Source organism: Lagopus muta, chromosome Z, assembly GCF_023343835.1.
Source record: "Lagopus muta isolate bLagMut1 chromosome Z, bLagMut1 primary, whole genome shotgun sequence".
NCBI classification, from domain to species: Eukaryota; Metazoa; Chordata; class Aves; order Galliformes; family Phasianidae; genus Lagopus; species Lagopus muta.
The window spans coordinates 75078309-75099014 of NC_064472.1; the positions used below are offsets into that span (position 1 = coordinate 75078309).

At 48.3% G+C, this 20706-nt stretch overlaps 1 protein-coding gene across 2 annotated transcripts in view; it reads left to right on the top strand.

Annotated features, from left to right (window-relative positions):
- PAX5 (paired box 5) overlaps positions 1 to 20706 on the top strand; it is a 118947-nt gene that overhangs the window by 85569 nt on the left and 12672 nt on the right. For both annotated transcript variants that reach the window (XM_048932240.1, XM_048932241.1), the window contains exon 8: positions 4227 to 4328. In XM_048932240.1, coding sequence (XP_048788197.1) covers positions 4227 to 4328 — 102 coding nt within the window. The remainder of the gene's footprint in view (positions 1 to 4226; positions 4329 to 20706) is intronic.

Here is a 20706-nt window from a genome sequence, read left to right on the forward strand (position 1 = left end):
TGGGCACTGCTGGGGTGCAAAACCTGAAGCACATTTAGGATGGAGCAAAGGATGGTGCATGCTCTTGCTATTTCTGGATGGAGCAGGCCTGCTCTGCATTCAGCATGGTAGAGGCGACTGCAAGGCAGAGGCTGGGGACATAGGATGGGGAGGAAGGTCCAAGGCTACTGCCCCAGCTTTAGTCTCCTCCAGACTTTGGAAGTCAGCTGTGTAGGTGACAGGTACACTGAGTTCTTAATAATCACTGCGGATAGCTGGCTTTTATAATTTCATTGCACCTGTGGGAAAAGACAAATATGGATTAATTCCTTCCTCCTTCGTTATGGCTGTAACCAGGCTGGGACATGGTAACAACAGAGGTGCAGTGCAGAACAGTACGTCGTATGCAATCACACTGGATTCTTTTTTTACGAGGAGCTCATCTCCAGTTGAGGTGCTGCTCTGCTCCTGATGCCACTGTTGCCAGTGCGACACGCATCCCAGTGGGTTGGGGCCAGTGGTCCTTGAAGGTCTGTTCCAACAGAAACACTTCTGGTTCTCTGAGTCTCTTGAGGTCTTCTTCCTGCTGTCAGTGTTGTGAAGTCAGTCAAAAGTTTTCCTTACAATAATGACTGGAACAACAAGGGTGGTAGTATCAAAATCTGCACTTGGCAAAGGAAGAACTTGTCGTAGAGGAAGGAGATTTTTCAGAGAAGTCAGTTTTGGTAATGAGTTTGGCTTCTGTGCTCCGTGTGTGTCCTGCCTGCTTGGGACCCTGCCTGCTTCTGGCTTCCAGTGGAGAAGCACCACTGTGCTGGGCAGGATGTGAGGTGTGCACTGCCTTGGGTGCCCATTTCAGAGCCCTTCCTGTGTGAGCAGGTCTGTGGCACAAGCGTGTGTGTGAAGGAGTCACCAAAATGGAAAAGCTGGTTCTTACTGTACTGGTTATCTATTCTCTGCTTGAACCTGTATCTGGAGGAGTGGCACCGTACTGTTACTGTGGACCCAGTGCACTGCCCTGTCTTTGTATTCCTAGGCTGATGGCAACCTCAGTCTGCTGCAAACATGAAAAGTGGGTGGGAGATGATGCATGGACAACCCCTGGGTCTTCTCAGGAAGAAACATTACAAGTCCTCTATTGCAGAGAGTCTGTTCTATTGCATTGGCAAAAGGGCTCCTGAGCTAACCCCCAACACCTGAACCCTCTGCATTTTCTAATGCGTCCTTTGCAGTAATTAATTACCTCTCCAGTGCATTCATTTCTTTCACACTGTTACTGGCAATCAGTTAGATAAAGGGGAAAAAAAACATGTTGGTGCCCTGTGGTATTGAAAGTGAAGGGTTTTCACACTGTCAGGGTAATGAATTCTGCAAGGGTTTGAAGTACCTGAGCTTGGGGAAGTCCTTGTGTCATGTGTCTAGGAGTGACAACCCCCAGTGGTTAATTACTGCCATGGATGAGACTTGAGCTGATAGCAAAATGAGATAATTTCATTAGTAGTTAAGTGTGAAGTTAATTGGACTCACATTTACACACAGCAGTGTACAAAGACACAGTTGGAAATGCTCTTCACCTCTTTTCTTTAACAGAAGGTAAGTAAAATGAAGAATGTTTCTGAACCCCTCCCTCATTCTTCCTCCCACTGTGGTTTGGGGATGAGGGAGGCAGTTTCCACTGCATGCTGCCAGGGCGTTATCTTGTGCAGGGGTGCAGACCGGCCCATGTCCATGGCCTTACCATGCTGCTGGCCATGCTGCTTGGGGAGGGTGTTGCTGACTTCTCCTGCTGCTGGTTGCAAAATAATTTCTTTTATGGAAGAAAATTACTTATTTGCACTTTTTCTGGGAAATGATAATTTGCTGTCAGTGCCAGCACGCCGTCAGCTCGCAGTGAATGGAAGGACGGACATTCATTGCGTATCTGCTGTGTGCAGGGCCAAGCACTTTGACACACATCTGCAGCCCCTGGTCCCACTGCGCCAGTTGATATTGTTGTTATTTAGCATCATTATATTTTACTTTCTGGAGGAATGTAGAATGAATTCCAGCAGGAATAAGCCTCAAAATGATGTGCAGCATTTCATCCCTGTAGCAAGCTCAAGATGGACACGTTTACTGACTGGATTAGACCAGCGTGTTCCTTGTTGCAGGATACTTTGTTGGGAAACGTCTTCTAAATGTCACATTACTTGGTGTGCTGCAGCACTTTAATCCATCAGACTTGTGACAGCCTGCTAAGGAAGTGGTGGATTTTTTTCTCTATCGAGGAGATGGAACAGCCAGGATCACCTCCAGATGTGGTCCTCTTCTAGCCCGCATCTTCCTGCACCTTTGCATTTTCAGAGGGGGGTTCTTTGTCTGTATGGCACTCTGACAAGGGCTGTGGAGTGCAGATGATTCTGTATTCATGCTTTTCTATTCAAACATTACTTCTGGGTTGACTACTGTTTTTGTCCTATGCCAGTCAACATTCTTTGAACTGGTTCCTGGTTGACTTGCAGTTCTGGTGGGTGATGACAGTTGGCTGTCTGGTTTGTGGAAATAGGATACTGTAGGAGAGTGGTGTGCTGTTTGACACCAGTGCCATCCACACTCATGTGAAAGCATCCCATCCTCTCAGCTGTGTCTCCTCAACTTCCCCTCCCTTCCCCTCCCTTATCCTGTGTCTGTGACAAAGGCAAAAATTATACACAGATGAGAAAGAGCTTGCTTGGGACCTGGGAATCATGGAATTGCAGAATTATAGAATGGGTTGGGTTGGAAGGGACCTTAAAGAACATCGAGTTCCAACTCCCATGCTGTGGGCTGAGTTGTCACCTGCTCGAACAGTGTTTGGTTGAATTTTGCCTTTGTGGAAGGGCTGGGGGAGCAAATGAATCCCTGGCATGTGATGGGTTGGAGTCCACATTGCAGACAGACTTCAGGGTACTCCCCAGTGGCATGAAGGAGCCCAGTGAGGAGGCGGACCCCAGAGTGCAGCACGCTGCTCTGAATATTCACCCTCAGGGATATTGTGGATGGAATAATTTCATGGCCTTCAGGACTCTCTCCCTTGCTGAGAGGATCAGAAGCAGTTAGTTAGTTATCTGCAGAATGTAACCAAGTGTTTGTCAGCTAATCAGTGACCTGGTTTAGGCCAAGCATACAGAGTCCATTATGCTGCTCTTGCCCCTCAGTCTCACTTTCCATTTGAGGAAAAAAAAAGAAAAGCTGATTGTGTCTCCAGCCAGCACTGTAGCAGTGGTTGCTGGTGGGTCTTGAACATCTCAGAGGAGGACACTCCACAACCTCTATGGGCAGCCTGTGAAACTGAAGCAAGTGCAGCCTGAATGATCTCCTCCACGGTGTGGGCTCAGTAGCATCCAGATGACATTTGAGCCAGGGGACAGGGGACAAACCCCTGCTGCAGGTGGCACACAGAACAGGGTCCCTTTTTCCTCCCCTGCCTGGAGATGATCTGCACTGTGGGAGATGCCGTCTTGGCAGGGTGCGGCCATTGCTTCCTCTGTGCCTTTGGTGAAATATCTACAGCTGTGGGCCCAAGGGCCGTGTGGAGCTTTGCCTGGAGCTGGGTTTGAAGCGAGGGCACCTCAGCACTCTGGATGAGAGGTATGGTGAGGTGGGGGACAGCCCATAGCTGCTTTCTGCAGCGTTGTGTGCGGACCCTAATGACAGAAGGTTTCCCTAGCATCAGTGAGGAGTACTGCATCAGGCTGTGAACTGCCTGCTCTTTTGCTGGAACATCAGCTGTGTTTTGGAAATTAATTCATGTCCCAATGTGTGTGTGTGTGTGTGTGTGTTTCCCTAAATGACTTTAACTGAAGATGGAAATAATGCTTTTATCACATTTAGATCTCTGCAATCCATCAGCTCATACAGTGTAATTTTCTGGAGAGTTTCCTGGAGAAGTGCTGTTAAAATAAGCATTATTTTACAAACTTTGACTTTACAAAGCTGAACTTTGGAGAAACTTGGGAGCAAAAGGAGAGCAGTTGGAGTTCAAAACAGGGCTTCATCTCCCCACAGGAATCTGTTCTTCCCCTCACAAGCCCTCACTTTGCCACAGCATGATGGCAGCTGGTAGAGTAAGCAGAACTGTTTCTCCTCTCTCCAAACAAGCTAGCAGCTGCTTGCTGACGCTTGCGGAGCTGTTGTGACAAACAGGTCTTTGCAGCAGTCAGGAAGGTGTAGGAGCATGTCTGCCAGCGGTGATGCTCACGTGGTGATTTGTTGGTTTGATTCCTCAGGTCGCGAGCTGGCAAGCACAACCCTCCCAGGATACCCTCCGCACGTCCCCCCTGCTGGACAGGGCAGCTATTCTGCCCCTGCGCTGACAGGAATGGTGCCTGGTGAGTCTGCAAAATGAAGGGGGGTGGAGAGGCGGCACTGCAGAGGTGTCCCACTGTGTCGGTGGGAGCTGAGTGCTCAGGGTCTGGCAGAGCTTGGCTCGTGTCTGTGTCACACAGTGCACTGCTCACTTGGTACTGGCTGAGCATGTGCACACAGCTCTGAGCAGGATGGTGACATTTGGGCGCTGGCAGCAAGCAGCAGGTGAATGCCTGGTGCTAGGGAGTCTGCATGGGCTTGCTCCTGTCTGAGCACAGGGGGCCTAGTGCTGCTGGAAATCAGTGTTCTCATTTCAGCCTGAAATAAACAATATCCTCAGGCCCTGCTGTCTTTGATTTGGGCATGACAGACATTGCTGTCTACAAGGGAAAGAAGTATTCTAAGCCCTAAACTTACATGTTAAAATTCATGAATCTGGACCCTAATCATAGAATGGCCTGGGTTGAAAAGGAGCACAATGCTCATTCATTTCAACTCCCCTGCTGTGTGCAGGTCACCAACCAGCAGACCAGGCTGCCCAGAGCCACATCCAGCCTGGCCTTGAATGCCTGCAGGGATGGGGCATCCACAGCCTCCTTGGGCAACCTGTTGCAGTGCATCACCACCCTCTGTGTGAAAAACTTCCTCCTAAAATCCAACCTAAACCTCTCCTGTCTCAGTATCGTATGGTTTGAAAATGAATGGGTACTCGGAGATTCTCTTTCTTTCCCCTACTTGTTGCTTTCCAAGCCTTTAAGGTCCTCTGAGATTGTCACTTTGGAGTCAGCAAGGTCAGACAGTTATTGAACAAAATCTCCCAAAGTGGAATTTCATATGTAGTCACATGGCTTCAGGAGACGGTGGTTTGGAAAACAGCTCTCAGTAAGCAAGCAGTAGTCAATGGTAATTATTTATTGTCCTGGCTATTTTGGGATTCGTATTTTTGTCCCAAACTGATTATAATCTGTAATATGTGTTCCAGCCGATCACTGAAAAATTAAGAAAAAGAAACAGCCATTTTACTTGTGCTGGTTATGGAAGCTAGGTCAGAGGTTGAGTTGAAATAATTTTTACCCATCAAATATAATTTTTGGAAAGTTCTTCATTTCTTGTAAAGATCCGAATGCAGGTCTGAAAGGTTTGACTCCTTGCTGCATGCTATTTCTCAAGGACACACAAAGTTACTAGTAAGCTTTTCCATCCTCATTGAGGCTGTTCTTACTTCAGAGGCATTGCCAGCTGCTTAGATCAGCTGAAGGTCTGCACTTCCATTAACTTTTTAACATGGCTGTTACACTTTGAGCATTTGGAGCACCAGGATCAGTTAATCACATGTGTGTCAGGCAGGCCATGGAGATGTATGGGCAAATGAGGGTGCTGTGCATGAACCTGCTGTTACATTCACAGCTTAGAGATGTAGCGCAGCGAGTGGGAAGCAGGTTCAGCAGTGTCTGATGTCCCATCCTGCCAGTCCCCTCAGCTCTTGCTCGGGCTCTCCTGTGCTGGCTCTTCACCAGAGCCCTGAGCCCCTGCTTTTCTCGAGGCTCATTCTGCCACTGAGGGTAAACCTGTGGACAAGGAAGGCAAGGGGGAGGTCGGCCTTATCTGGCATCTGCAGCTGCCAACTTACCCGTGGGAAGTTTCAGACAACTTATGTGCACCTGAGAGTGGTGATCTGGAGGCTTTTAGAAACCTTGTGGGAATCCGTTGCCTTCTTTTGGACTTACACCCAATATGCAGCTCTGAGTCTCTGTCACCTCCCAGAGGCTTTACTCTTCCTTTTCCTTTTGGTGGATGCCGGGGGAATGGATGTGTCCATGGTTGCCACCTGTTTGGGTACACCTGCTGGAGCAGGACACAGAACTGTGAGAATGATGGTCATGGCAGAGCTCAGCACAAGGAAATCCAGAGGGGGTTCGGTGATGTACAGTCATCTGAGCCAGTTTTCCTGGGTAATAGATTTTATTTTTAACTACACATAGGCCTCTGTGACCCGTTACATTGAATAACTGCACTGTTCCTCTCACTGGTTCCTTTAATAACAACCTTCTGCTCCAGCTAGTGTGAAGGTCAGCTGCAATTTCTTCAGGTTTGCTTTCTCATTTAAGTGAGAATTTGCTAACTAGCATCCCAAACATCTTCCCAATTCTTCTTTGCCTCTTGTCATTTGCCTGGCTGGGGAGAGCATCCAAAGCCAGCTGTCAGATCAGGGCTGGGGCCACAGAACATCCGTGGTAGTTCTGATATAGACATGTTGCCATGACCAAGCCTGTGTGCATCTGTTTTACCTTTTCACAGGGATTTACTTTGTGACCTGCTGCTTCCTTCTCATAGTTTTCAGAGCACTTGCTAGAAATATGCTTCCTCAATAAGTTTTTTAATTGTAAGCCACGAATTTCTGCTCATAATTAAGTATTTGTGAGAGCAAAGTAGTTAGAGGTGTGGGAGCAACAGATCCATGGTGAGATGTAAAGGGTTCTGTTCTGCCTCCTGCAGACATTGCTTGTGCTGCAGTGAGTTCACTGGTTCCTCAGTGCACTGCTGGTGCTTGCCTCATGTCTGTGGTGTCCGCCTCACATGGTGCGTGTGAAATGTGAGGGAAATGTCTGAGCCCCTTGGCGTTTTCACCAAGCATGCATGGATTCAGCTCCTTGTTCTCTTCTTACTGTTCTTCCCACCTCTCTGCTCTCCATCTGAACAAGAAAGGCTCCCCACTATCAGCCTGTCCTGACTCTCCATCAGCAGGACCCTCCCACAGGAGCATCTCCCCTCTTCACCTGCTGCATGGCCACTGCAGGCCCTGTTGCATGCTATGGCATGGAGCTGCTGGTGGACAGCTGGATGGGAAGACAACTGGTGGGATGCTTGAGCTTGGAGAGCGATGGTTGGTGCCAAGCTCTGCCTGCACGCTAGATACAAGTACAGCACTGTGACATGCATCCAGGAGTCCATCCTATGTAATACCTTTATCCATGCACAGGAGGCACAAGGGAAGGCAATACATGTTGACCGAAACAGATGGAGATAGGATACATGGGAAGGCTTCAAACTTCCACCCATCTGGATATCTTCAGATGCCTGGAGAAGCTGTTTTGTCTCTGTCTTTGTGGGTTTTCCAGTCCTGAGCACCCTGGTCTGGCTCTTTGCTCACTGTGTTGTGTGCAGGACCAGGAGATTTGCTGCAGTCTTGTGCAGCAGAATTACCCCATCATTATGTGACACTGTGTTTTGGTTACAGCGCTGCTGAAAACACATCACAGAATCAGGAACTGTTGAGCTTCTTTCTGGCATAATGATCAGAGCTGTAGCAGGAAGTGGCTGTCTGAGAACCAGTGTGCTAGCAGTCCACGCAGATACACAGGAGTGAGAGCTCTGCTCTGGATCAGAGCTGCTGTTAAACAACAGAGGTGTGGATCGCCTTCAGGATCTCGATGGAGGCTTCTGGCAGTGGCCTTGTCACAGGACAGAGACCGATGGCTCCATGAGGACCTGCAGAAATTGCCCTCTATCCTTCTCCCACCCTTGACCATTGTGCCCTCTTGCAGCCCCCTGAGGTGCAGCTTCTGGACCCACTGAGACCTCCTGTCTGCCTGCACCCTGTGCCTGGCTGCTCTGTGCTCAGCAGCTCAAGCTTGCCCATAGCTCTTCTGGCCCTGGTTTCAAAAGTGCTCAGATAACACCCCGTTACCCTCTCTGTCTTCTCCACTCTTTCCTCTCTCCTTGTCTTTGGGATGAGCCCTCTCCCGTGCCCTGCCTTCCCCAGGGCTGTCATTCACAACGTCCTCCAGGGGCCTTCAGCACAGGCTGACAGGAAAGGGTACAGCATCCAGAATAGCGATGCTGAAAATACAGTCATTAATGGGACTCCTGAAACCCAGATGTCCTTTCTGAGCACCGGTAATTTGTTTTTAATGAAAAACCATGCAGTGACCCTGAACAAATGAATTTCCTTTATATGAAGTCCATGTGCAATTACCCAACTAAAGGGACCTGAAAACACTGACATTCAAAACTGGTCTTTGAAAAGTATAAAAATAGCAATAGTGCCACTTACAATTTTTCATCAAAAAAAAAAAAAAAAAAAAAAAAAAGAGGCTCATCCTGATGAGCAAAGCAGAAATGGTATCAGGAGGAAAAAAACAACACATGGTTTTTAGAAGAATTTTTCCTTGCGATGAGTGGGTATTAATGCAGACAGGCCAGATTGTGTATCCTTTCTCTGCTTGGTCTATTTCTCCCATCCAGTCCTGGATGGGAAAACACCCTCTGTCAACCTGCTTGGTACACAGTGATCTTTTACAAGGAACAGAAGCACAGGTGCTGTGTTGAGGCTGGGATCAAAAGACAGGAATGAGCGAGCAGCTCCTGCACTGGGCCTTCAGGGACAGGCTTCCCTACAGACTGAAACCTTTTGGTCATAGCTATCATTGTATATCCGTGCTATTTGTCCTGACTCTGCCCATGCCAAACTCATGTGATGGTGTGAAGCAGTAAATGTGACAGGAAGGGAGGTGGGAGGTAACACACTGACAAACAGGGTCTGACGAAGAAGTCACTGTGTGTGGTTTGGTAGAGGCCATCAGTGTCAGAGCCGGAGGACAGCCCTGCACTGTCCTGATGGACTGCATGAGCTGAACTGGCTGCCTACTGGAACAGTGGAGCTGCTGCCACCAGTAAAACAGAAAGGAAAATCAAGCTGAAAACAAGGAATGAACCTTGGCATTCCTCTAGTGGGGTGGAGAGCAGCAAGTTGTCTCCTTAGAGCTTGGTGATGATTTCTGAAGCTGTTTGCCATCTGCTTCGCTTGCTTCATACACTGAGATCTCAACAAGGATTTTTGTCCCTGTGCTGATTATGATCACTGACTTTGTGCCAGTATCCTGGCTTTGCACAGCTCTGCTGTAGGCTGGATCATACTGCGCTCATTTCCATCGTCCCCCTGTGCCCTGCTGTGCCCTCTGTGGCACTCATCTGTTTGGGGCTCCTGGGGCCAGGGTGCTCAGCAATGCTCCGGTGTTGCTCTGGTGGACTTCAGGCAAATGTGTGCATTATGGGATGCTTGTTTTGTATACTCATCTGTGGGGATGCTCTCAAGGCAGAGAGCCTGACCAGGGAATGGAGGTGCCATGGGAAATCATGGCAGTGCTCTTGTAGGCAGGTGGAAGGTGTGATGCTGGGGCAAGTGCTTGATGTAGCAACCTTGTAGGCAATGCAAAGCTGCCAGCTGGAGAGTCACACTTGAGTCTGAGTACACTCACCCAGTGCAAATGCAGCCATCATGCAGAATGCCCCTGAAACACCTTTATGACCCTGGAAGAACACAACAACGCTTCATAGCATCTGCCTTTAAAGCCAGAGGACCGCTGCTAAGAAATAGGAAATACTGATGTTTAGGATGTTGCAGGGTGTCTTTTCTACTTAAGTGAGCTTACTGCCTTCTCCCAGGTTTAGGTCTGCTTCACACAGATGACTTCCCACTGTTCTGTGGTCAGAGAACAAATTCTACATAAGTTTCATCACATATGATGAAGCAAGTGATGCAGCATCACAGAGATCTCAGTGCAGAAACAGACTGGAAATCAACTGACAAATGATTAGTACGTATTTATTATTGTTAATAACGAAGTAGTTAAGAAAATGATATATGCTTATCTACTGCTCACGTACATTCTGAGTAACGGGCTCCCAGGACCAGAGGAGTGTAGAGGAACATTCTGTTGTTCGTCTTTCAGATGTGCATCTTCTGCACTTGGACGGAGCATACATAAATTTTTTTTTCACTCAACTGATGTAGAAACCATGCTGACAAGGACAAGAAGGTGAAGGGTTAAGAAGGAAAAGCCAACAGCCTCTGCATCTTCTGCTCCCAAACAGGTTTCCTTCCTACAGCCCAGATCCTGAGCAAGGCCCACGAGCCTCCCCATGCCCTTAGCTTTCAGGAACTGCTGATAACAGCACCCAGGTATCTGCACTGCGAATCCAGCTCAGTCTGCTTCCCTTTGCTCCAGCTGTAATTCCTGCCTCCTCCCTTTGAAGTGAAACAGTATGCATAACTAAACATAAGTAAGCAAAGCAAAGTGTGTATAAACAAAAGGTTCCGTATTTAGGAGTGAGGAGGAGGAGAAAAAAACATATTGTATTGCTCCACTCTTTGGAAATTTCTATGAATTTGTAATAACAAAATTACCATAATTTGCTCGTTAACGCCGCTAGATCAGTCAAGCATTGTTCCAAACACGCAGAGGCTGCTTCTGGCTCCGGGTCTGCCAGCGAGCTAAGCACGGTGAAAATTAGCATGCAAATAGCTCTAATTCGGCGGCGAGCTGTCAGACCCGCGTTCGGTGCCTCGTTCCGTCTGAAATCTCTGACAGCAGCGGCTCAGACAGAGCCCCCCCCCCCTCCCCCCCCTCCAAGGAAGACCCAACACGGAGCACCGAGGGGCTCCTCCTGAGTGACAGCCCGGCCGGCTCCGCTCTGCCGGCCGCGGGGCTGCGGGCGTTCCGTGCCCCATCCGTACCCCGCCGGGGTAGGCCGGGGGAAGGGGCGAAGGGGCTCCGGCTCCAGGGCTTCGAGCGGGAGGGGGAGCGCCCGGGGCGGCGGTCAGCGGCCGTGCTGTGCCCAGGGCGGGGGAAAGGCGTTCTCAGTGCCTGCGGGCGGCGATGGCTGTGCTTCCACCCCGAGAGCCGCCGTAGTGCTGCGGGAGGAGCTCCGGCTGCCCCGGATAAGACTTGCAGTAAAGATGCAGCTTTTATCTCTTGCCTCAGCGCAGCTGAGCTCATGCACCCGCAAGGAGACGCTGCCAGCAGCCTAAAAATAGAGGCTGCTTTCTGATGGTGTTTCATTCAGTGCTACGGGCTTGACTCTTTGCCCATCTGCTGGCAGCGGAGCTGGCTGTGGAAGCAATGCCAAGTCTAGAAAGCCATGCTGGTTGTTCGTTTTTAATGTCATTAGGAGTTTTCCTGTCTTGCTTCCTATTCTACACTTGAGTTCCCGGAGCGCTGTGAGCACAAAACCGAGCCTCTGTCCCAGTACTTCCAATAGGAGGTGCCTGTGGATGGAACGTTTGCCTGTTGACCATGAGTTCCATGAGCGCTGCAGGAGGTAGCATCAGTGCAGGGATGAGCAGCAGAGCTTGCCTTTACACGGTGTCAGCTCATTCCCATTGAGACTGCACAGCAGCACACCAGCAGGATCCACTGATCCGTAGGGCTGTGAGTTGGACTTCCTGTGCTGTGCTCCTCCAGGCCCCTCATGTTGGCTTTGTTTTTGTGTCAGTGCTGATTGCCAATTGATGGAAACAAAACACAAAGTAACTGCGAAAAAGCTGAACGTAATTAGGAGGCCAGGGAGCTTCGGATTTTGGAAAGCTGTGTTTTGGATTAGCAAACCAAGGCACCAAAAATCCAGGGAAGGTTCTCTTGTCCCAAATGCAGTCATTGCTACCTAGGTGTGCAGGAAGGGCTGCCAGCTGAACACAGACTGCGTGTGCTTACAGGGCTGAGCTCTGCTTGTGTCGGAGTTCCTCAGACCTGAGCATCAGAGATGTGAGAGTATGGAAAACACTGTGTCATTTCTGAGCCTTCACCTCTTTGAGGTTATAAATACGCTGCAGTTACAAACAGCAAATTGTCTGCTCCACAATTGCTCTGGTGTGTCTGCCAAACTGTGCTGGGAGTGATAGGAGCAATAACATGGATGGTGACAGCAGAGGAGCAGACCAAATCAGTAGTATCAAATCAGGAGGTTTTCTGACACGCTACGGTTGAGTGTGAGAGAGTGCTGGGATCTCAGAAGGAAGCAGAGGAGAAAACATTTAATGGCCCATTGCACCCACGAGCAGAAGGAGCACGACATGGCTGCTGCATACCTGCACCATGCTGGCTGCACTCCGCTGTGCACCAAGTCAGCTGTGCGCTGCCATGAAGGCAGCAGTCAAACAGCACCATGCAGGGAGCAAGAGTCTAAACTCTGGTCACATCCAAGCTCTGCAATTGGTCTGTGCTCTGCAGAATGCAGTTTCTTTTCAACTTGGAGTGTCAGAGCATGTCCATAGACTGCTCTTAGCAGCCCATGGCGGTGGAATGCTTTGCACACATTTTCCCAAGCCCGGGTTTCTATTTATGCTAAAAGATGCACCTGACCGGGCTCAACTTGCGAGTTCAGACAATCCTGCAACTTCACAGTCTTAGAAAACGCTTGCCAAGTCAGTCTGCAGTGAATGGGCTGTTTTCTGTTTCCAGTCTGTCTGTGTTGTCAAAGGAATGCCATTGCAGGCTGGAGACAAGGATCCGTCCCTGAGCCCCTAGCTTTGCAGCTGCAAGAGTCTTCAGCAATTCTTCTGCAGAATGTTAATTCTGACCTCAGCATTTTTACCACTTGCTGGACTTGTTTTTGTGGATTGTAAGCTCAGTTTTTCATGATGTTTGCTAGTAAGGAGTTTAGTGGCAGTTAGGATTGTCTGAACATAGAACATTTGTTCTGCAGCAAACTCACGTGGTCACAAACTGATATTTAGACCAAACACTGAAATACCTTAGAATTAAGTGTTCTTTTTCCAGAAGTTTCTGGACACACTGAAACATCAGTAAAACAAGTCAAATGTGAAGACATTACAGTAGATAACAATGCAGTATGATTGATGTGATATCAGTGTGAAAAGAAACTAAGGAATGAAGTAGTGGAAAGAAAAACAAATCAGGGGAAAAATTTTAAGCAATTAAAATTAGTCAGAATGAAAGAGGGAGCTCTAAAGGCACCCCATATCCATTCAACTCTTTTGCCTGAGGATGTCTTTTAAAACAGAGACAGTCAAACTGTATAAAGTAGTATTTGTGTTGGAAAACTGTACAGGTGCTGTGTGCCTGTACCAGGCAGTTGTAAGTATGCGCACAGAGGGATGTAGGTCGGGAAGCTAGATGAAGCATCTCATGCATGTCCTGCTCACAAGGACACGTTCAGCTCTTGCTGTGCCAGGAGAAGAGAGAGAACCAAAATAGGGAAGTAAGGCATCCCCAGAAGGAAAATATTCACAATTTCTAGAACAAGATGTGGCACTGGATGCTGATTGTTTGCATGTTGTCTGTCAGCTGCGGCTGCAGTGAACTGTGGATCAGTCTCTACACTGACTGGAAAAAAAGCTGTGAAATTTAAATGCATTCTCCTGGCTGTTACTAAAATTGATCCCATTTGGCATCTGCTTCACAGTAAATCCACTCAATCTTCGGAGTTTCAGGCGTTAGCAGCAAAGGTTACTTTGCACCACAGCAGCTTTCCTGTAGAAAAGTAACTCCCTGGAATATGTAGATGTTTTACTGCAGAATGAAGATGTGTGGACTCAGTGGCAATGTACAGGTAGGGGAAGGGCTGCTTGCTGTGCCAGCAACTGGTCTCTGTGCCAGGGTAAAGACGCTGCTATGTCTTCTTTTCCTCACATGAGCCTTCTTTGTAGCAGAGATTCTACAAAGGGCTCTTTAGTGTTCAATCCTTTGCACTTACTGTAGTAGAGAAACATAATGCCAGCACTCAAGAAGAAGCATCTTCCCATGGAATATTACCCTGGGCAGTCAGGATGTGCCACAGGTTTCTGTCAGGGGACAGGCCATGATGTCCTTGAGCATCAGCCTGCCTGGGAACACAGCATGGGAAGTAATGAGGTTCCCATCAGCACTTACTTCCTAGTGTGTTCTTATGCTTGGCGCAGGTTGTTATTCCAACTGTTTCTGGTCAGACCAAGCAGGCTGCAGGTTTCACCCTGACATGGCTTTGGTTACAAAATATTGGCTCCCAGCTGCTAAACTGGGAGTGTTCATCCCTGTGAAGGTTTAGAGTAAGATGGAAGGGCTTTCCTTGCTTTGAAGGGGCTGTGACCTAGTGTTATCTGAGGTGCTGCCCTGGCTGCAGCTGAACGTTGGTTTGCTCTGCATACTCTGAAACTGAGGTCAGGAGAACGGCAGTGGGATGTCTCATGTGGGAGCTACAAGAAGAGGTTTAGTAGCTTGTGATGGCAATGGCAATGGGAGGACGGTTGGACTAGATGATCTTTAGGTCCTTTCCAACCCTGTGATTCTATGACTCTGTGATTCTGTGTCTCAGAGCATATTGGTGTGGAAGACTGCTCTGTGAGCAGTGCACCTTCCTACCCTTGTTCACATCTGTATTTTCACATTAATAAAGACTGCCTCCATGTCAACAGCAAAGTACCTTTCAAGCTACTGAAATTCTTAATTTCCAGGTGTTAGAACTCCAATTTCCACGTTATGGATATATTATTACTGCTTGCAATCTTATAACCACTTATGCAATTAGTTAAATTACTTGTGTAATTCCTGGAAGTAACAACATATCATGCTATTACAAGGGCTGAAATTATAAGAGAAAGGCAAACACCAGAATGAAGAGTGGAGTGGAATATTTTCATCTGATCTCAATGCAACATTTCAATTACATAGTTTGGAAAATTTATTAGAATCATAGAATCATTAGCTTGGAAAGGACCTCCAAGATCATCATGTCCAACCATTAACAGCACTGCCAACTGTACGACTAACTCATGTCCCTAAGCACCTTATCTACATGTCTTTTAAATACCTTTCCTGGGCAGCCTATTCCAATGCCTCATAACCCTTCTTCAGAGAAGAAATTTTTCCAAATATCAAGCCTCAGACTCCCCTGTCACAACTTGAGGCCATCTCCTTTTGTCCTCTTGCTTGTTGCCTGGGAGAAGAGACTGACTGCCACCTTGCTACAGACTCCTTTCAGGGAGTTGGAGAGAACGATAACGTCTCCCCTGAGCCTCTTTTTCTCTGGGCTGTATAACCCCAGATCTCTTAGCCTCATAAAACTTGTGCTCCAGACTCTTCAGCAGCTTCATTGACCTTCTTTGGACATATTCTGTCACCTAAGCATCTTATGGACAGGCTGCAGTCTTCCCTCTGTCAATCCAAGGCAGCAGTTTTGCTAGCTTCTCTCCTTACTACTCCAAGAATCACAAATTCTATTACGAACTCTATTAATAGTTTATTTCTATGCCTAAGATGACTTCCAACTTTTACATCACCCACAAGCCCTTCGCTGTTTGCAAGCAAGAGGTCCAGTGGGGTATCTTCCCTTGTGGGCTCACAAGGTATACAGAACAGGCAGCACTCAGAAGAATCTTATTTTTAGCTCAGAATCCTAAGCAGAGGTGTGAAGGGCCCACACATCATTAGCATGGCTTGCTTTGCTTTATTCTTGTGTCCACCCACAGTCCCAAAATGTTGAGTTCTGGTGTCTGGTTAGGAAGAGCAGACAGCTCTGCAGATGTCAACCATGGGAGGGGAAGGACAACTTTCTTATCATCAGTAATTGCAGCTCTGTGTTCTGTGCAGATGAGTTGGGCTGTTGTCCACTTTGTACTGGGAGATAATTCTCTCCTAATGCAGTTCCAGTATGGTTGCTCTGTGGCACCACCTACCTTTGTTGTATTAAAGTTAAATACCTTTGTGTACAAAAGTTTAAAGTGCATATCTAATACCTATGTGCTTGCAGTAATTACAGGTGTAAATCTTTTTGTCATCCTGCAAGGACTGGGTGAGGTATTTCATAAATATGTCAGAGGCAGCATTAAAATTTTATGGCAGGCAGCACGGGTCGAGAATCGTACAATGACTTCACAGCAAGGTACGTCCACCTTAACCCACAACTCATTACTCACTGGTGGGGTTGCTGTGCCTCGTAGCTTCCTGGAAATGAGTAGTCTTACAAAAATCTGCATGTTTGATTTTTTAAATATGACAGCCTGCATCTTCATCTGGGTGCTACTTAATATGAAGATTTAAGAAAGAGAAAATACTGTGCAGTCTGTACGAAAATAAAATTATGTACAGCTCTCATTAGAAGTTAATTGGCAGTCTTGGCGGGACTGGGAAGTTCAAGTGATATTATCTGAATATGACTGTGTGCCTTCCGGCTGCAACTACAACACACTGCTTTTTGACAGAGGTGTAAAAACACAGCCAGAGCACGCCAGGATGCTGAAAACGTGTGAAGGTTTGGGCAATGGTTGCCCAAATGTTAATCAACAGCTACATGACAGATGTAGGCAGAATACTTTTGCTGAGTGGAAGGATTCGTATGTGACAGTAAGCAGTCTGTTGATCACTGGATGCTTACAGTGAATTTACACATGGTGTATTAAGCCTCTGTGGATGGTCTTCATTAACATAAGATGAGACCAAGAAAAGCCTAAATGCATAAAGAGTGTGCATGTATCTGTGGGTGTACAACTGCTCATCTCTTAGTGTGCATCCGTCTGTATGCACGTTGTATTTCTGTGCACGACTTCTGCTCTGCCCAGCAGCTCCAGGGGCTCTGTCTTGCCTAGAACTGGCTGCACTTTTAGTCATAGCTTTGTCATGCTGTTTTCAAACAAATCCAACAAATCAAACTGTTATGTGTAAAGAGAGATTTCCTTGAAAACCATCTGCAAATGCTGTTCTTCTCCTGAGATCTGTTACTTTCTATTTCATCCTCAACAAATAAAAAAGGAAGAAATAATTGCATAGGAAGCATTTCTCTTTTTCTGTTTAATAATGTTTCATTTACCTTTTTCCTGTCTTTAAGGGATGAATTGCTTGACACAGTGACAGACAACGCAGGGTCCAGATGCTGCCAGCAGCTTCTAGTTTGGATGTTGAGGTCTCAGGTGTTCTGAAAAATCCTTTTGGAAAAGTTACTTTTTCATTAAAGTTCTCCCCTCTGCCCAACTGCCCTCTCCCTGTCTCTTGGCCCGTGTTTGGGACACGGGTGCAGGATGCCCATATGCTTTTATCACAAGTCTGGTCAAAGCTATTAGAGAAGCTTTCTGCCCATTCCTTCTAGATACTGGGATTGCTGCTCCTTAGTGCTCCTGAAATTGCAGTGAGAGGAGAAATGTGGTGCACCGGGCAGATGTTGTGAGGTACTTCAAAGAGGTGACTTGAGTTTCTTGTCTCAACAGGCAAACCCAAGAGCTGCCTTTGCAGTCATCACTGACCCTTCCTTATCCATGTGCTGCCACACTGCTGCCCTCACTTTCCGTGCAAAAGTGGGACGGTGAAATGCAGTTGGCTGATGGGGAAATGCTGCCCTCAGGTCTGCAGCCCACCGAGGAGGAGATGGAGCTCACATTGTGACTGCCATGTTCTGCTGTGTTCTCACTCTGTGCCTGTGTACATCTCAGAGTAACAAACCTGTGTGTAAAGCAGGATGGCACAACAGGGGATGAGCAGCTGTTTCATGCTGCAGTCAGCAGGGACATCTTGGTGGGGCTGGCTCTATTAGATCTACCTGTGTGAGACTAGGAATGGGCTGGCTTGCTGTCATACGTGAACTAGGCTTCCAATATCCACCAAAGCCAAAATAGACACATGGTGCTTACACAGAAGCTGCTCTTTTCCCTCAGAGGTCTCTCTCTGCAGCACAGTTATTGCTGTTGCATGTCCGGCTGTTAACTCTTACCGGAAAATTTTTCAAGCCTGCTCTTCAGTGGCTGCTTTATTGATTCTGTTTGCTTATCCTGGGACTTTCAACTGGTTGTTAGTTTCATTGAGACAAACTGGGTAGGAAATGACAGACTATTGGTGTACGCAGTGCATTTTCCTGCTCGGTTTCTTTCCAGGTTGAGCACTACATCTGAAACACATGTTTTGTTTCGGTAGGGTTGTGCTTTGGTACCTGTTTCCTTCTTTTGTGCCTTTATTTTTTAGTGTCACCATCCGCTTTGTTTGGATGAGAGCAAGTAGACCAGTGGACAGTCACTGGCAGAGCAGGAGGCAGAGTTGTCATTGCCCTCCGTCCTGTGGAACACTCATGGACAAAGATAGGAGTGCAGGAGAACTATTAGCTCCCTGCTAGTCAGCCTCTGGCAGTTGTTCTACCCCAATGGATAGGACAGCACAAGCCAGATCTCCTTCATGCTGTGTGGTGACAGTGAAGTCAGCAGCCCAGAAATCTGTGGAACCTTTGTCCTGGGAGAATCATAGCCATTAAGGTTGGAAAGGACAGAACTTAGCTGGATGTGGCTTGTTTAAAAGCTCTGCTTTGAGCATGAATTTAGAGCAAATAACCTCTAAGGGTCCCTTCCAATGTATGTTCCTCCATGGTTACACAGCGTCCCTTCAAAAAACAACTAAAAAGGGTGTTGAACATGCAACTTATTTCCTGTTTTACCTACCAAGATCCTAAACTGGTTGAGATTGACTGCAGATCTTCCATTAGACTTGGATGACGTTTAAGGAAGAATGTGGTACCCACTGCACTGATGTCCTTCCACACATCTTGCTTCCTTTGGACAGCCAACATTTGCACTTCTGCTGTTCTGTCCCGTCCTTTTCCCTTTCAGTGAGGGATGGTTTGCAGCACCCCAATACTCCATGGAGCTCCTGGGAGCAGAATGGCACTGGTAGGTGGTTTTGGGATGAGTGATGAATCCTCTGAGGTGGACTGAACCCAGCACCCTGTGTGCAGAGGGGCAAGCGGTCTTCCCAACTCCTTTGCAGGGTCAGTTCTCTTAAGTCATGGCATCTTTTTCTTCACATACTGCTTCTTGTGATTTTTGAATTCAGAGTTTTCATTTCCTCTGCACATCACTCTGGAAATGCAGTGGGACTTTACCTTAAAGCAAATGAGCTGGCAGTCCCTAGAGGAGACATACTGGAGAAGTGAGCTCACCTGCACTACCACCACCAACCTGCATGGCTCAGCCTCATGGCTGCACCACCACTGCTGAGCTGCACAGCTCAGTCCCACAGCTTGCCCAGAGGCATTGTATTCTGCCCCAGTGCTGCTATTCTGGGATGGAGCACTTCTCCCAGGGCCCACTGCTGCAGTGTTGCTCTGAACTGTTCACTCCTCTCAAACCTTCCACCCAAACCTCCACCTCTGAGCGTAGCAGCAGTGAGCATCCTGGTGGCATGCTGCCAGACCTGCACTGAGAGGAGGTATGCACCATTCAGCATGAAGGGTCCCCACTCCCATCTCCACGGTGCAGGCAGGCATGTGTGTGTGTGTGTGTGTGAGCCCCCGGATGAATGATTCCATGATTCTTTGTTTGTTTTGTTTTGTTTTGTTTTGTTTTTTTAATGTAGAGCTTGGGCTGGTTGGCAGTGCAGTTGGAAAGTAATGCTGATGGGCCTGGAACACCTGGTGGAACCCATGAGGCATTTGTGCAGCATTCATTCATCTAGTTTAGTTCACCCACAGCCACGGCAATTGCCTGCCTGTACACTGTGATGATGATAGCAGGGCCTGAGCCTTTCTCTCCCATCCCTCCTTTCCCTCCACCACTCACTTGTTTCTCTCTCTCATTTGCTATTCCCTCTCTGCCCCCCCAACCCCCCTCTACCCTCAGCCTCTTTTTGCAGGGCTGATGGATATGCAGAGTATGTTAAGAAGCACACGGTACTGTCACCAAGCTGATGGTGCTCAGTGACTCCTCCAGCTCCTGGCTGGTGTGTGCTGCAGGAGCCTGACACCCTGACCACTGAGGCATAAAAAACAGAGAATTGGAAGCTTCAGCCTGACAGGCACCAGCACATCCCCAGAGAGGGTCCTTATGTGTGTGCGAGAAGGGAAGGGGGTAGCAGAGGTTCTGAGGGGAGGAGAGCGAGGCAGGAGAGAATGGAACAATGAGATGTCAGCCTGCTTCCATCTGCAGCACGGCTGCGTGTTCGGAGGCGTTGCTGCCTCCAAAGCAGCACGCGTGGCGTAAGGTGGGAGGGAGTGCTGTGACCCATTGAAACGCCTGGGGCACACGGCGCTGTGCTGGCAGGGATGTGCAGTACTGTCTCTGGTGGGCGCGGGTCATGCAGGGTGCAGGTCCGGATGTGTCACGGGGAGCCTCCGCTGTTTGCAGAGGAACAAACGGGGGGAGCGGGCAGGGCAGCGGGCACGCTCTGCTCCACCTCTGCTTCTTGTGCAAGGGCTGCGCAGCAGGGAGCGAGCACTGTCCTCTCCACCTTGCTCCTCTGCCAGTACACCACACGGCCTCCAGCAAGCACAGATGCTGCTTCATGCCAGCAGCAGCCAAATGGTGCTCTTCCGGCAGCGCATGGCTCAGGACGTTTGTGATACCTGAATGATCACCGCAGCATTAATGCCTCTCTCCTGGGGTCAGCAAATGAGCCTCTTGGCAGACCTGTCCTTAGTGAGAGGCTGCTCTCTGGGCTGGGATGAGGTGATGGCTCCAGGTCAGCTGGATGGCTGTGCCAGGTGGTGGCAGGTGGTGCTATGGGGTGCTGACCCAGCAGAGCTGCATAGAGATGTGTGTTGTGGGTCTGCCCCTTGGCTGAGGCAGGAGACTTCCCCAGTATGAGATGTGAGCCATTCTGTGTCTGAGGACTGCAGCCAGCATCTTCTCTCTTCAACCTGCCAGCCTTCTCTGCC